General features: G+C 46.4%; 1 protein-coding gene across 1 annotated transcript; it reads left to right on the top strand.

Moving 5' to 3' along the window:
- The first annotated feature begins 724 nt into the window (after positions 1–724).
- LOC146961046 (kunitz-type protease inhibitor 1-like) lies at positions 725–13,494 on the top strand. Its single transcript, XM_085770538.1, has 9 exons — positions 725–1,248; positions 2,203–2,351; positions 3,866–4,007; positions 8,830–9,000; positions 9,704–9,739; positions 9,880–10,008; positions 10,112–10,162; positions 11,611–11,781; positions 13,232–13,494. Exons 1-9 carry the CDS (start codon positions 801–803, stop codon positions 13,492–13,494), a joined length of 1,560 nt encoding a protein of 519 aa, XP_085626664.1. The 5' UTR covers positions 725–800.
- The last annotated feature ends 95 nt before the right edge of the window (positions 13,495–13,589 follow it).

Raw genomic sequence — 13,589 nt, 5'->3', positions numbered from 1 at the left:
ACAGTTATTCTATGTTCTGACCTACATATTGGCATATAAACAAACAAAATTATAGTAATAAAATAACATGAAACATTTACAATAGCCTATGTATTAGACTCCCCCCCCCATAATTATCATACACGGTCCCTCTAGCAAGGACTAACTTTGTGAAAAAACATAATTCATCTCATCCACCATCAACATCGACGTTGATGGTGGTTAACGTCCTCATTTTGTATTACATGTTCTTAATGTATTTATCTGTTTTTAACTTGTTTCTTTTATTCAATAGACCTTTTCAGAGAGTATAAACAAATACAGGTGTTACCAAGGATACTAATTAAGGCTCCATTCCATTTAGTGTAGCAGAGCGTTTTCTAATGAGCCACACCTGTCTTTGTTTATACTCTCTGAAAAGGTCTATTGCACATCTCACTACTACCTGTCTGTCTCCGCCTCTCCGCTGTGACCGCACCTGCGTGACGTCAGAGCGGTTGTTGTGCTCTTGTCTTCCTGAAGCCAGAGAGAGAGAGAGAGAGACACACCTGAACCAGGACAGGTGAACCGAGACCAGGTGAACCACAGAGACCTGAACCAGGACAGGTGAACCACAGAGACCTGAACCAGGACAGGTGAACCACAGAGACCTGAACCAGCAGCCGTTTGTCCGTTTGTCCCGGTTAAAGTTCAGATCCACGAGGAAAGTTTCGGAAAGTTTCTCCTCTTTCTCCTCCTTGAAGCGGTCAGCGCGGAGCGGCAAGACGCGGCAGAAGCGGTAACTTCTTCCTCTTCCTCTTCCTCACTCCTTCCCTCTCATAATGCCTCCCCCCTCCTCTTCCTCCCCGCAGCCCCCCCTCCTCCTCCTCCTCCTCCTCCTCCTGCCTGCAGCAGCAGCAGCAGCAGCAGCAGCAGCAGCAGCAGAGGGGGGGGAGGGGGGGGCGACCTGCAGCGGTTCGTTCCGCGCGGGGCAGGAAGACTTCGTGCTGGACGCGGAGGCGGCGGTGCGCGAGGGCGCGGTGCTGCTGGCCACCGAGCGCGTGCCCTCCCCGGAGGCGTGCGAGCGCGCGTGCTGCGGGATGACGCGGTGCAACCTCGCGCTGCTGGAGCCGCCGCGCGCCCCCGCCGGAGAGGAAACACGCACGTGCGCCCTGTTCGGCTGCGTGCACCGGAACCGGTTCGTCTGCAGGTTCGTGAACCAGGTCGGTTACCGGAGCTACGTCAGAGAGGAGCTGTTCCTCAAGCACCTGGGGGGGCCGCAGGAGCCAGGTGAGTCTACTGGACCTGTTGCCTAGGTTACACATCTAATCAATACTGATCAGGGTCAATACCAGAGGTCAGAGGTCAGTCAGCTGGTTGACTTCAGAGACGGAACATCCTTTAAAAGCTGTTAAAACGTGTGATCTTTGTAAGCTTTACAAAATATTTATTTAAAGGAACATTGTGTAAGAATTGCTTGCAGTTTCATGCTGCATTCACGTGAAATTGGGCAGAGGGCAGGCGGACAACAGTCGCTGCATGTAACAGCATAAACAGCTCGTTCATTCAGTCATTTAAAGGAACGTTGTGGTTGTAGATCACAAGCAACTCAGTCGTATTTTTCATGCTGCATTCAGGTGAAATTGGGCAGACGGCAGACGGTCGACAGCCGCTGCTGCACGTAACGGCATAAACTAGCCTCTATGTAAACAAGTGGTCCGTCAGCACGAGGCAAAACAATACACATGACAACATGTTGTCATGGCGATGTGGTATTGTTTTACCATCGTTCTCTGGACTTCTGTGACTAAAATGACATCTGGTTTGTTAGCGACGGCCGTCTGCCCGACTGCAGGTGAATGCAGCATCAGTGTAACGCTCCATTCCTCCTTGATGTACAGATATGAATGATATGAACGGCTCATTCAGAGCTGAAAGGAACACTTCACTTTGTTGATGGGGGGATTACTGATGAATGAAAAACGCACTTTTGAACGAAATAATCGATTTTCGTGAATAGATAACAGGAGAACTTACACAATGTCCCTTTAAATGTATGTTTTTTCTGTCTTGCTGTCAACCCCTGGCGTATTTATGATGGTTTGGTTGTGTATTAATGTTGTATACACTTATTTCATCTAACTGTATTCAGTCCTGTGTATACTGTTGTTGTCAATAAAGTTGTTAAAAAAAAAAAAGGAACATCCTTTAATGCAACATGTGTTCTGACATCACGGTCTCCAGGGGAACCCATCGCCATGACAGGCCGTGGCGTGGTGGTGCAGCCCGGCCAGGTGGTGACCCTGAACGGCAGCGAGAGCGTGGCGGTGGGCGACGCCGTCATCACAGACTACCAGTGGAGTCAGCTGAGTGGAGACGAAGCCAAGATGGAGGTGAGAGACATGGAGGGGGCGGGGCTACACGCCGGGGGCGGAGCTACACGGAGGGGGCGGAGCTACACGCTGGGGGCGGAGCTACACGCTGGGGGCGGAGCTACACACTGGGGGCAGAGCTACATGCTGGGGGCGGAGCTACACGCTGGGGGCGGAGCTACACGGCGGGTATCGTTACCACGGTCACCAGGGAGATCTCGGCCCAGTAGACTAGAACCATCTGCACCCCTTTTATGAAATATTCAATATTGCCCATCCATAAACTTAAAGGGACAACGCGGAGTTTTAGAAAAGCGAAGTGTCTTCATACTAGATTTACCATGAGCCTCCGCACCGTGAAATTCTTTGACCGGTGCAAGACAGACTCATGTTTTCATTCATCAAGAATTAAAGTCAGAGGTTGGAAGACGATCACATACCGTCGTAGTTCCCACCATAAACGGAGATTCATACGGCGGCGTTATTCTCATGACTCGCCACGAAACCGAAAGTAAAGAAACGCTGGTCGGCTCGCCCAGCATTTCCACCACCACTAATAATAACAAAATAACCATAGAGACAAAACCATAGATTTATCTAAAATGGACCATTAACAAGTGGTAACGGAGATTCATCCACATTAATATCAGACTTTTTATAACCAAATAGAAACTCCTCGTTGTCCCTTTAATGTCTTCCATTCATGCTTGTTTGTGCATAAGTTTATCAACGCTAAACAAAATCTTCCTGACACTTTTCAACATTTTTCTACATTCTCATCTGACCTTCATTCATATTCAACCAGGCATAGTGGCAATCTTCATTTACCCTTCTGTCAAACATCTGGGCATCAATCTAATATCACATTTAAAGGTGCAAAACTCTGGAATGGTTTAGATGTGGTTCTGAGGTCAACTACATCTTATACATCCTTTAGAAAGTTACTGAAAAAACACTTTATGTCATAACCTTCAGTGTTATTTTCCTGTCAATGTTAATTATGCATCTTTCTTCCTTTCTTTTGTTGTTTGTGTTTCATAGTCTTTCTATGTTGCACTGTAACTACATTTTATTGTTTTTTTTTCAATTTTATTTGCTGTATTTCTCATTGTTTATCTTGAGTTTCATGTAATTCTTAGACGATGGGAGTGGAACTTTGTACGAGCCTTCCAGGCTTCGTTCCCTCCTTGCACTGTTCAACTTGTGCTAAATAGATAAATCAAATCAAATCAAATCAAATCAAATCAAATCAGATCAGATCAGATCAGGGACCAGGGAGGAGAAGTGGCAGTTAGCGGTACTGAAGTATGTGCTAACCGTTTCGCCAAGTGGTCATTGAGCTCTTGGTGAAGCGGTTAGCATCGTGGCGGCGGTGTCGGAGACTCCCCTGTGTCTCCTAGGCAACGCCTCTTTCTGACCTCCTCTGTCTCCTAGGCAACGCCTCTATCTGACCCCTGTGTCTCCTAGGCAACGCCTCTATCTGACCTCCTGTGTCTCCTAGGCAACGCCTCTATCTGACCCCCTCTGTCTCCTAGGCAAGGGCCCTCCCTGACCAGGTGAGGCTGTCCGACCTGCAGGTGGGCTCCTACGTCTTCCAGCTGACCGTCACCGACTCCAACGGGCTCTCAGGCGTCGCCAAGGTTACCGTCCAGGTGCTCAGCCCGGAGAAGTCCAGCTGTGAGTAGAAATGTAGTGGTGGTCGCCATGGAAATACCAGATCTGTGACGTCATTGAAATACCATCCAGAGTTTAGTGGAGGCAGGCTAACACTACCTATACACTTCCAGTGTTTGTGCTAAGCTAATTAGCAACTTTAGGTGGAGGCAGGCTAACACTACCTATACACTTCCAGCGTTTGAGCTAAGCTAATTCGCGACTTTAGGTGGAGGCAGGCTAACACTACCTATACACTTCCAGTGTTTGTGCTAAGCTAATTAGCGACTTTAGGTGGAGGCAGGCTAACACTACCTATACACTTCCAGTGTTTGTGCTAAGCTAATTAGCGACTTTAGGTGGAGGCAGGCTAACACTACCTATACACTTCCAGCGTTTGAGCTAAGCTAATTAGCGACTTTAGGTGGAGGCAGGCTAACACTACCTATACACTTCCAGCGTTTGAGCTAAGCTAATTAGCGACTTTAGGTGGAGGCAGGCTAACACTACCTATACACTTCCAGCGTTTGAGCTAAGCTAATTAGCGACTTTAGGTGGAGGCAGGCTAACACTACCTATACACTTCCAGTGTTTGTGCTAAGCTAATTAGCGACTTTAGGTGGAGGCAGGCTAACACTACCTATACACTTCCAGCGTTTGAGCTAAGCTAATTAGCAACTTTAGGTGGAGGCAGGCTAACACTACCTATACACTTCCAGTGTTTGTGCTAAGCTAATTAGCGACTTTAGGTGGAGGCAGGCTAACACTACCCATACACTTCCAGTGTTTGAGCTAAGCTAATTAGCGACTTTAGGTGGAGGCAGGCTAACACTACCTATACACTTCCAGCGTTTGAGCTAAGCTAATTCGCGACTTTAGGTGGAGGCAGGCTAACACTACCTATACACTTCCAGTGTTTGTGCTAAGCTAATTAGCGACTTTAGGTGGAGGCAGGCTAACATTACCCATAGACTTCCAGTGTTTGAGCTAAGCTAATTCGCGACTTTAGGTGGAGGCAGGCTAACACTACCTAAACACTTCCAGTGTTTGTGCTAAGCTAATTAGCGACTTTAGGTGGAGGCAGGCTAACACTACCTATACACTTCCAGCGTTTGAGCTAAGCTAATTCGCGACTTTAGGTGGAGGCAGGCTAACACTACCTATACACTTCCAGTGTTTGTGCTAAGCTAATTAGCGACTTTAGGTGGAGGCAGGCTAACATTACCCATAGACTTCCAGTGTTTGAGCTAAGCTAATTCGCGACTTTAGGTGGAGGCAGGCTAACACTACCTAAACACTTCCAGTGTTTGTGCTAAGCTAATTAGCGACTTTAGGTGGAGGCAGGCTAACATTACCCATAGACTTCCAGTGTTTGTGCTAAGCTAATTAGCGACTTTAGGTGGAGGCAGGCTAACACTACCTATACACTTCCAGTGTTTGAGCTAAGCTAATTACAGCGATACGGCTCTATCTCCATGGTTACTGCACGCACAGTGGAAAGGATGGTGTCTATCTGCTGGCCATGGACTCGGGAGTGAGGCAAGACACGAAAAAAAATAATGTTGGCGTATCCCTTTAAATCACAGTAGCATAAACTGATTTGTTGAACCCAGCCTGATGTAAACAAACCCAGTAACCAATCACAGAGGCAGCTCCATGTTGTCTCTGTGTGAGTCAGCGCTCTCACCTGAAGATCCACACCTGAGTCGGACCGGTCGGACCTGAACACCTGCCTCACACACACACACACACACACACACACACACACACACACACACACACACACACACACACAGACACACAGCTGTGTTGTCTCTTCTTTGTACCTTTAACTCCAGGTTGAAGTGTCACATGACTGATTGATTGTGTATTGATCGATTGCAGCACTGATCGACTGTGTGTGTGTGTGTGTGTGTGTGTGTGTGTGTGTTTTATAGTGTAGTAAACACACACACACACACACATAGAACTGATCACCTTGTAAAACTGTCAGGTAGCCTAAATACCACGTTGCCGTAGCAACCGGTGTGTCGACACAGCTGAAACGACGGCACTCCCTTTACACACACAGGTTGTATTCAAAGCAGCATACTACATACTGTGTTAGTACTGTATGTACTGTGTACTACAGACTGGATGTGAGATTCAGACCGACACCGTTCACACCGCAGTAACAGTATACAAGTTTCCCAGAATGCATTTCACGGCACTGGTAGCGGTAGCTGTAAAACAGGCTAAAAGCTGTTTTATTTCCCGCTCTAGCGCTGTTATTAGGCTACGTAACTTTATTAAAGCAGAAGTCAGCGATCCGGTGGTTTTGGCTAATGCTGCGTTCCAGGCTTTTGAAACCGTAAATTACAGCTTCAAGTCACAACTTACGACTTTGTAGCGTTCCAGACAACCCACTCGTGTTTCTCCGACCTGTTTTACCTGTGAAAGTCACTATAACGGCCACTCGTAACTTCTGACCCGTGAACTCGTACCAGATCGAACTGGTACCACTTCACAGGTCGGAAAAACACGAGTTACGAGTTGCCTTGAACGCACCATAACGTCTTGTCAGCAGATGGAGTTAGCAGCCCCCGCCCTCGTCATGGATCTATTGGTCCTCGTCCCTACGTCACCACATTCAGGCGCATCCCTTGGCTGCACACACAGAGAGGACTGCCCCTTTATGCCGTTCTCTCTCCTCATTGGATAAAGGTTGTAGGATACAAGGAAAGTTTTCTCCTGGGCTCAGAGCAGAGCAGAGTGACTGACAGACCCGTGTTTCAGACCAAACACTCTATAGAAGTGATTGCTGTCGGAAGATACAACTATTTAAGACTTAGATTAACACAAATATATCGCTTACTTCTGCTTTAAGTTTTAATATGTTTTCATGTGAGAAAGTAACTGTTTAGATCCAAATCTACGGCCAGTTGATCCAAACGACGGCTGTTTAGAAGTTTGCTCCGATGTTTTTCAGAGAAGTGAAGCTCTGCAGCGACCGGGACATCACAGAGACAGCAGCCGGTCTGCAGAGCTGCTCGGCCGGCCAACCTCCGTCCTCATCCCGGGGGAGAAAACCATCGCTAATTAACTTACCCGCAGGTTTTTAGAGGTTTACCACTGGCTGGTTACATTATTTCTAGGAGATAAATGTTGGTCTCAGTGATGAAATCTAACAGCTGTATCAGTAGCATTAGTTAGTCTGAATGTAAAGTGAAGCTTCCTGTGTGTATTGGACAGAAGAGCAGCGCTGCCTCGGGGCTCTGGAGCCTACGGACACAAACCACCACATTTACATCAAGAAATACATGTTTTACAATTTTAAAAAAAATGTTATTTAGCCTTTATTTAACCAGGTAAAAGACCCGTTGAGATCGAGATCTCATTTTCAAGGGTGACCTGGCCAAGAGGGCAGCAGCACACGTCGTCAACATTATAAAAATACAGAATACATTACAATATTACATTATAATAAATAGGGCCATAATACAGTAGAGGTTAAAACAAAGTGCAAGGAGCAAGGGGGTCATGGTGACAAGGTTGGTCAGCGGCACCGCTCAATTGATTTTTGTTGTCGGTCCTTTAAGAAGTGACGAAACACATTAAAAGATACAAGTTCAGACAGTTTCAGTTCAGCCTGGAGGTTGTTCCATGTTGGGGCGGCGAAACTAAACGCTTTTTTCCCCTAATTCAGTCCACAGTCGAGGAATGTTCAAACAATAAATATCACTGGACCTTAAGGCATATGAACACATCAGTCTGCATTATGTTTTATTTTATTAAGCTGTATAACATAAGCTGGGTTTCCATCCAAGTCGTATAGAATTTAAAAGCGGATTTTGTGAAAATGCGCAAAAAGCAAAGCGAATTTATGACCGTTTCCATTCATTAGTGTTTTGCGATTAGGAGGAGTGCACCGTGAGATCACGTCATAAGAGAGCGTGAATGTATCCAATAGTTGACACTCAGCTGACACTCAACATCATGGACAATTTACGTACTTTCCGGACTATAGACGCACCTGTATAATCCGCACCAGCTACATTTTAAAAGAAAATACATATAGCCTATAGGCCGCACTTGAATATAAACTGCAGGTTTTCATGTTGTAACATGAGATATTTACACAGAAAGACAGTAGAACTGTGACAGTCTGTTCTGGTTACGCTCCTCTAGACCATGTGCATCTGTTTACATACGAAGCCGGTGAAAAATCAATAAGTTACATAACGATGTTACGGCGTGTGTTTGTGTCGTCTTAACCGTCATAAACAAAACATTACAGGTTACGGAGCGTTTGTGTTGCGGTGCAGAGAGAAGAGCTGGGACACCGGGGCGTCGCTGGGTGAAGTCCAGCAGCTTCACCACAAACTCTGGCTCAATTCACATCATCTGTTTCCATCACAAAAACTCACATTTCCTTTAATCGATACGCTGACAAATCCCCCCCCTCCAAGCGTATAAACTTTTATGCGCATTTACTGCCTTTATTCGAATTTCTGGCGTTTCCATCCAAGTATTTATGCGCATTTTCACAAAATGCGAATAAGAAAAGGTGGATGGAAACCCAACTATAGTTACGCTACACGGCAAAAATACTTCACTACTCTAAACCGTCTTTGGTTACGGTTAGACATCAGGGGAGCATTGCATTGTGGGATACAGGACACAATGTAGACTGGTCAGATACTGGAGAGATTTAAGAATCAGTACAACATCCGGGAACCTTTCGCATACTGCAGATTTAGCTTTTCTTTACATACTGCATTTTGGCCAAATCAGTAACATCAAACACACAACAGTTGGTTGATGATGATGATGATGATGCTGATGATGTCATCCTCCTCCTCCTCAGTGTACTGCCTGGCGCCGGTGAAGGTCGGTCCGTGCCGCGCTGCGTTTCCCCGCTGGCACTACGACGTTGCCACGGGCGACTGCGTGAGCTTCGTGTTCGGAGGCTGCAAACAAAACCACAACAACTACGTGACGCACCGCGAGTGTGTGAGCGCCTGCAGAGGAGTCACAGGTCAGCACACACACCTGACACACACACCTGAGCAGTTAAAGGTTCAGTCTGGAGTTTTGTGCCCCAAAAATAAACGTTAGACTTAAATGAAATCCGTCTTAAAGGGATAGTTCAACATTTAGTCAAATTGGCCCATTGCCATAACCCCTATAGTCATAGCAGTAGGTTCGTTACCTTTAATTGTCGGTGCAAGCTGTTTTTAGAACGGCGGAGCAGAGCCGTGAGCTGCTCAGAGCTACGCTACTAATGGAGGCTCATTATGGGATTTCTTGGTTTCCCTCATCAAACTCATCAAATACACAATCCAACAACTCCACAACGCTCTGGTGGACAAGTTGTGAGCTGCACATTCACCACGCTATGAGATAATAACACAACGTTACCACACAGAGTTGTTTTAGAGGGAAATTCATGCAAAACCACTGATGCACGTTGCCTTCAGGGACAGTTTTTCATCAACAGTCTCTGTATTTCCCTCTAAAACAACTCTGTGTGGTAACGTTGTGTTATTATCTCATAGCGTGGTGAATGTGCACCGACAATTAAAGGTAACAAACCTACTGCTATGACTATAGGGATTATGGCACTGGGCCAGTTTGACTAAATGTTGAACTGTCCCTTTAACTACTAGCATGTTACAGCAGATTGTAGTTTAAGATACACACACCTGACAAAATGATGATGTGTTTCTGTGTTTCCATAGCGACGGCAGAGAGAGGCGCTCCTCTCCCCCTCACAGGTCGGTCCCACAATGCACCTCTTCTTCCTGTTGTCTCTGCAGCGTGGTGATGACGTGACAGCTGTGACAGGTGTGTGTGTGTGTGTGTGTGTGTCTCTGTGTGTGTGTGTGTCTCTGTGTGTGTGTGTGTGTGTGTCCAGAGGTGTGTGGCGTGCCGTGCGGTCCCGGTCAGATGACCTGTGCCAGCGGCTGCTGCCTGGACAGAAGTCTGGAGTGTGACGGAGAGAAACACTGCAGCGACGGGTCGGACGAGGACCACTGCAGCCAACGTAACACACACACACACACACACACACACACACACACACACACACACACACACACTGACACATTCTCACACACACACACACTGACCTTCCTCCTCCTCCTCAGTGAACCAGACCTTCAGCCGCCTGCTGAGCATCGACGTCAACCAGACCAAAGGTCAGACTCTATGTATTATACTATACTAAACTTAAAGCAGTAGTAAGCGATCCGGTGGTTTGGGCTAATGCTGCGTTCCAGGCAGGCTTTTGAAACCGTAAATTACAGCTTCAAGTCACAACTTACGACTTTGTAGCGTTCCAGGCAACACACTCGTGTTTCTCCGACCTGTTTCACCTGTGAAAGTCACTATAACGGCCACTCGTAACTTCTGACCCGTGAACTCGTACCAGATCGAACTGGTACCACTTCACAGGTCGGAAAAACACCAGTTACGAGTTGCCTTGAACGCACCATAACAGTCCTCGTCCCTACGTCACCACATTCACGGCGTTCCTTGGCTGCACACACAGCCCTGCATGCCGTTCTCTCTCCTCATTGGATAAAGGTTGTAGGATACAAGGAAAGTTTTCTCCTGGGCTCAGAGCAGAGCAGAGTGACTGACAGACCCGTGTTTCAGACCAAACACTCTATAGAAGTGATTGCTGTCGGAAGATACAACTATTTAAGACTTAGATTAACACAAATATATCACTTACTTCTGCTTTAAGCAATATATCACGACAGGCCGTGGTCTATGCTCATTATACCACTCTAAGGGGCGTTGTTCAGCCCGACGCTACGGTTACCAATAATGACAATATGAAAGAGGGATACGCAATCAATTTCATGTAGTTTTATTTAACCAGAAATACATATTATCCAATAAAATAGCCTCACTGTGGAAAAACTAGTCCCAGCTGTCCAGACGTTAGCTCCAAGTAGCTCTGTCACTGCTCAGTCCCCTCTACCATTGTTAACCCTCTGGAGGTCAAAGTTCACCTTCAACATGTCAATTACACTACTTTACTACATTTTTTAACATCGTAAAAACATCGACTGTCTGTTGCTACGGACTGCAACAGTCCGTTGTCATGGATACATGACAACAACTTCCATTCATACCAGTCATACGTGCCTGAGGCGGAGTGATAGCCTACGCTGTGATAAGGCTTTAGAATAGTAGCCGTGGTAACTGCTCATTATACCACGGTTAACAACCAATCAGATCGCCGGATTTCACCTTTACGTTTTATAATATACTATATATAGTACTATACTATACTGCTAGTATGTACTGATTTGGTCAAAATGCAGTATGTAGTATAAAGTATACAATATGTAAACAAAAGCTAAATCTGCAGTATGCGAAAAATTCCCGGATGTCGTACTGACTAGGGAAATCTCTGGCGTTTTTCTCCCCCGGGATGAGGACGGAGGTTGGCCGGCCGAGCAGCTCTGCAGAGCGACTGTCTCTGTGATGTCACGGTCGCTGCAGACTGAATACCACGTTCAGTCTGTAGTAGACAGTACATACTAACGCAGTATGTAGTAGGCAGTACGGTAGTATGCGGTTTTCGAAAACAGCCTCTGTCAAGCTAACATGCTACATGCTAACCCCCCCCCAGCCCGCTGCACCGAGCCCCCCCGCACCGGTCCGTGCCGGGCGAGTCACACCCGCTGGTACTACGACCCCGTGGACCGCCACTGTCACCGCTTCACCTACGGAGGTTGCTATGGCAACAACAACAACTTCCCGGAGGAGGAAAACTGCAGCAGCACCTGCGCCGGAGTCACAGGTACAGGAGGTCTGGGGGGTCTGATGTGGTCTGGGGGGTCCATAGGAATAGAGAGCCTAAGCGGAAGCAGGAAGTAACGGCGCCATGGGACCTCAACTCTGAAAAAGTCGCCATTCAAATGAACGGGAGTCAAAGTTTTATTTCGTGATCCGTTTGAATTGTGCCATGAGAATAAACTCTGTCCTCTACCTGTTTAAAACATCACGTTTCATGAAGAGAAACCAGCAGTTTGTTGTAAAACTATTGTAGAATAAAACTCAGAAGAATCTGTAAGCAGAAAGACTACAAGTCGCGTAGGTGACGTCACCATGGCGACCACATGGCGACCTTCCTTTCCCGTGTCAGTTGGTGACGTATTTTCTGTGCGACACAGATCTGTAGTCCGTAGAGCGTCTTTACACAAAATACATTCTTCTGTTGCCGTTTTATGATAAACGGCTGATTTCTCTTCATGAAACGTGATGTTTTAAACAGGTAGAGGACAGAGTTTTTTCTCATGGCGCAATTCAATCGGATCACGAAATAAAATGTTCAGTCTCATTCATTTGAATGGCGAGTTTTTCAGAGTTGAGGTCCCATGGCGCCGTTACTTCCTGCTTCCGCTTAGGCTCTCTATATATACTGACTAGAGGCTGCGTTCCCAGGCAGCTCTATTGAGTGGAATACGTCAACGTGGCGGCCATCTTGGTCAGGGGGAAGCCGTGTCTACTTCCTGTTAGAGGTCTATCAACCATTAAAATCGCCACAACTCACTGAATATTCAACCGATTTTCAAGCCGTTTGGTTTATTATAAATGTCAGACACATATTTATGATACAACAACAACAACAAAAATTTGAAAAATGTAATAATTTTTTTTTAAATGTATTAAACACACACCCACATGCATAAATACTAGGGGTGTGACGATACACTCATCTCACGAGACGAGACGAGACACGAGATTGGGTTCACGAGATCGAGACGAGACGAGATTTTAAGAAAGCTACAATGACAAAATATGACTGGACCAACAGACTTTTATTTAACCGAGTTGCACATGCATTTTGAAATGTTTTATTGTAACTATTTACATGCATGATGTAAGCATGAGCTTTAAATACATTTCTTCTTCCACAAATTTAAACTAAAACTAAAATGTATAGAAGTTAAAATAAAATAAATAAATATTCCTTTCTTTTTTTCAAGTGCAAACAATGTTATGTGCAGTATGTTTCCTCTAGGATTTTTTTAGGCAGTGGCAGCTGTGATTGAAAAGAAAAGCACCTAAACCTAGTGGAGTAGAGTTGTAACTAGTGGAAAGGCGTGCAAAGTAATGGTAACTGGTAGTGGAAACTCTGCTTTACATTGTTTTAACATTAAAAAAAAAAAAAAATGTGATGTGGTCTGTTCTGGTCTCTTCTGGTCTGATGTGGTCTGTTCTGGTCTGATCTGGTCCTCGTGTTGCAGAGCGCCACGTGTTCTCCAGAGGGATGTTCGACCGCTACGAGACGGAGCAGGGGGCGGAGCGGGACTCGGGCTCCATCGCGCTGGCCGTGCTGCTGGCGGTGGCCATCTTGGCTCTGCTGGCCGTGCTCAGCTACTGCTTCCTGAAGGCCCAGAGGAGGAAGCAGCAGCGCTCCCATAGGCCGGCGGCCGCCACTGGCCCCGCCCACGTCACGCTGTCGGAGCAGGACACGCTGGTCTACAACAGCACCACCAAACCCATGTGATGATGTCATCGCCTCGCCTGTGTGACGTCATCACCGCGAGCCATTTTAACATTTAAAAGCCAGACTGGATGTGTTGTAGATCTCTGTAATTCAGT

This window comes from Trachurus japonicus, chromosome 24, assembly GCF_045865225.1.
Source record: "Trachurus japonicus isolate A0001 chromosome 24, Traja_1.0".
NCBI classification, from domain to species: domain Eukaryota; kingdom Metazoa; phylum Chordata; class Actinopteri; order Carangiformes; family Carangidae; genus Trachurus; species Trachurus japonicus.
Note: the sequence above shows the minus strand (reverse complement) of the source record. Positions and strands in the feature narration are given on the sequence as shown.